This window comes from Schistocerca serialis, chromosome 10 (genome assembly GCF_023864345.2).
Source record: "Schistocerca serialis cubense isolate TAMUIC-IGC-003099 chromosome 10, iqSchSeri2.2, whole genome shotgun sequence".
Taxonomy (NCBI): Eukaryota; Metazoa; Arthropoda; class Insecta; order Orthoptera; family Acrididae; genus Schistocerca; species Schistocerca serialis.
Window position 1 is genome coordinate 236708146 of NC_064647.1, and position 2188 is coordinate 236710333.

Below are 2188 nucleotides of genomic sequence, written 5' to 3' on the forward strand. Positions count from 1 at the left end.
ATGTTGATGTTCTGGTAGGAGAAGGATCTTTTAAGTGGCTGTTCAAACGAGTGCTGATTTCCCTGAATGCACAGCTCAGTGCGTCTATTAGACGACCTACAGACGAGATGTGTATGTTGAACCCCTCACTCACATGAACTTTGCGCCGCCGGAACATTGACCTCAACAGCAGACGTAGCTGGACAGTAGAGTGGTCTATGGCCAGCTTCATTTGCTTGCTCTGTGTCTGACCCAGGCTGCATACAGTAACATTATAACACACACTTTATTCCTCCAGAAGGCTGCGTAGTGCAGTGGTGTGCAACTTAGCGAGTCCTGGGCAAGTGCATCTGCACCAGCGTCCAGCAGTAGCTTCACAATCTCAGTCTTGCCACTCAATGCTGCATAGTGCAGTGGTGTTAAGGCTTTGCTGTCCCTCTCGTTCACGTCAACTCCGTTCCTCAGCAGTAGCCTGACACATTCGGCTTTACCCATGAAGGATGCGACGTGCAGTGGTGTGCAGCTTCTGGGGTCCTGGGCAAGCGCGTCAGCACCAGAGTCAAGCAGTAACTTCATATTCTCAGCCTTGCCCATCAATGCAGCATAGTGCAGTGCTGTTGGACCAGACCTGTCCCTCGCGTTGAGAACAGCTCCTTCCTCCACCAGCACCCTGACACAAGCTGGACTGCTGAATGATACTGCACAGACTAGAGGTGTGGTGCCAAAAATATCCTTCTCTTGGATGTCTGCTCCCGCTTCCAGTAGTTGCCTCACACTCTCTGGTCTGCCAGCCAGTAAGGCATGGTGCAGCGCGGTTAAACCGCCAAAGGTCCTCGTTGTCGGATCCGCCTCCGCCTGCAGCAGCAACCTCACGCACTCGTCGTTACCCCTCGATGCTGCCACGTCCAGAGGTGTTCCCAGTTTGTCAGTCACCGGGCTGGCTTGGGCGCCTGCACCCAACAGGTGCCTCACACTTTCGACGTCACCATTCCACGCAGCATGGTGCAGGGCTGTGAGACCTTTCAGGTCTCTCAAGTCCAGGTTTTTCTTTGCATTGGCCAGCAACGTGACACATTCTGCATTCCTTGATTTGACTGCCAAATGCAGCGGAGTGCGACATTCCGAGTCCTGGTCAAGCGCCTCTGCACCAGCGGCCAGCAGTAGCTTCACAGCCTGGGCCCTGCCCATCCCTGCTGCTGTGTGCAGGGGAGTCCCACCTGACTTGTCTTTCACATTGACGTCAGCACCAGCTGAGAGTAGCGACCCTAAGCAGTCGACATTCCCAGCAACTGCTGCCAAATGCGTAGCTGTAGCACCATTAATGAACTGTGCGTTGACGTCGTCCCCGGCCTCGATCAGCTGTTGCACACATTCTACGTCACCTCTTAGTACTGCATTGAGCAACATCGCCTCATCAAATGCCCCACTGTCCCAGGCTGCCTTCATCTGATACGCCATACTGTGGAGCCCTGCTTCGTCGAGCATTTCGATCATCTCGTGCAGCAGGCCCTCGTGCAGCTCTGGCGATGGAAATTCCATACTCGCTACCTTTGTCCCCAAGTCTACTAGTTTAAAGTCAACGAACTTCGGCACCTGTAAATATTATTGCGGTTTTAGAATGAATACAGTAATGCCAATGATTAATTTTGTTACACTTCATCATCTTTTAATCGGCAAAAGATTGACAGTGGCCCTGTAACAGAAAAGAAGTATCTTCAGATTTGTCAGTTATTTGATAAAAATGTCAGTTGCGTAGTGCTAGGCATGTTGCATATAGCTGATGAATAAAACTTTATTAGGCGGCCTGTGTGGCCGAGCGGTTGTAGGCGCTTCAGTCTGGAACTGCGCGATCGCTACGGTCGCAGGTTCGAATCCTGCCTCGGCCATGGATGTGCGAGATGTCCTTAGATTAGTTAGGTTATAGTAGTTCTAAGTTCTAGGGGACTGATGACCTCTGATGTTGAGTCCCATAGTGCTCAGAGCCAATAAAACTTTATTTCCTAACAAACGCGTACCATTCACCCATTACGAAATAATTTACTAAACATCGTCTTGTTTGATGACAACATCGTGATTACATACACACACCTCTCAGTTGCATGTAATGTATTTTATTATCCGATCAGTGTTCAGGTTTAGCCGATAATCTGGATGGATACATAAACGTCAGATCAGAGCTGTGTAATACAGTGATCTAAACCAGATGTGA

At 50.1% G+C, this 2188-nt stretch overlaps 1 protein-coding gene across 1 annotated transcript; it reads right to left on the reverse strand.

Moving 5' to 3' along the window:
• Nucleotides 1–207: 207 nt before the first annotated feature.
• Nucleotides 208–1518, reverse strand: LOC126424717 (serine/threonine-protein phosphatase 6 regulatory ankyrin repeat subunit A-like). Its single transcript, XM_050087439.1, has one exon. The coding sequence runs from the start codon at nt 1516–1518 to the stop codon at nt 208–210; it is 1311 nt and encodes a 436-aa protein (XP_049943396.1).
• Nucleotides 1519–2188: the final 670 nt, after the last annotated feature.

Excerpts from the sequence above, each read along its gene's own strand:
- LOC126424717 (XM_050087439.1), bottom strand. The coding sequence starts at position 1,518 with ATGGAATTTCCATCGCCAGAGCTGCACGAGGGCCTGCTGCACGAGATG.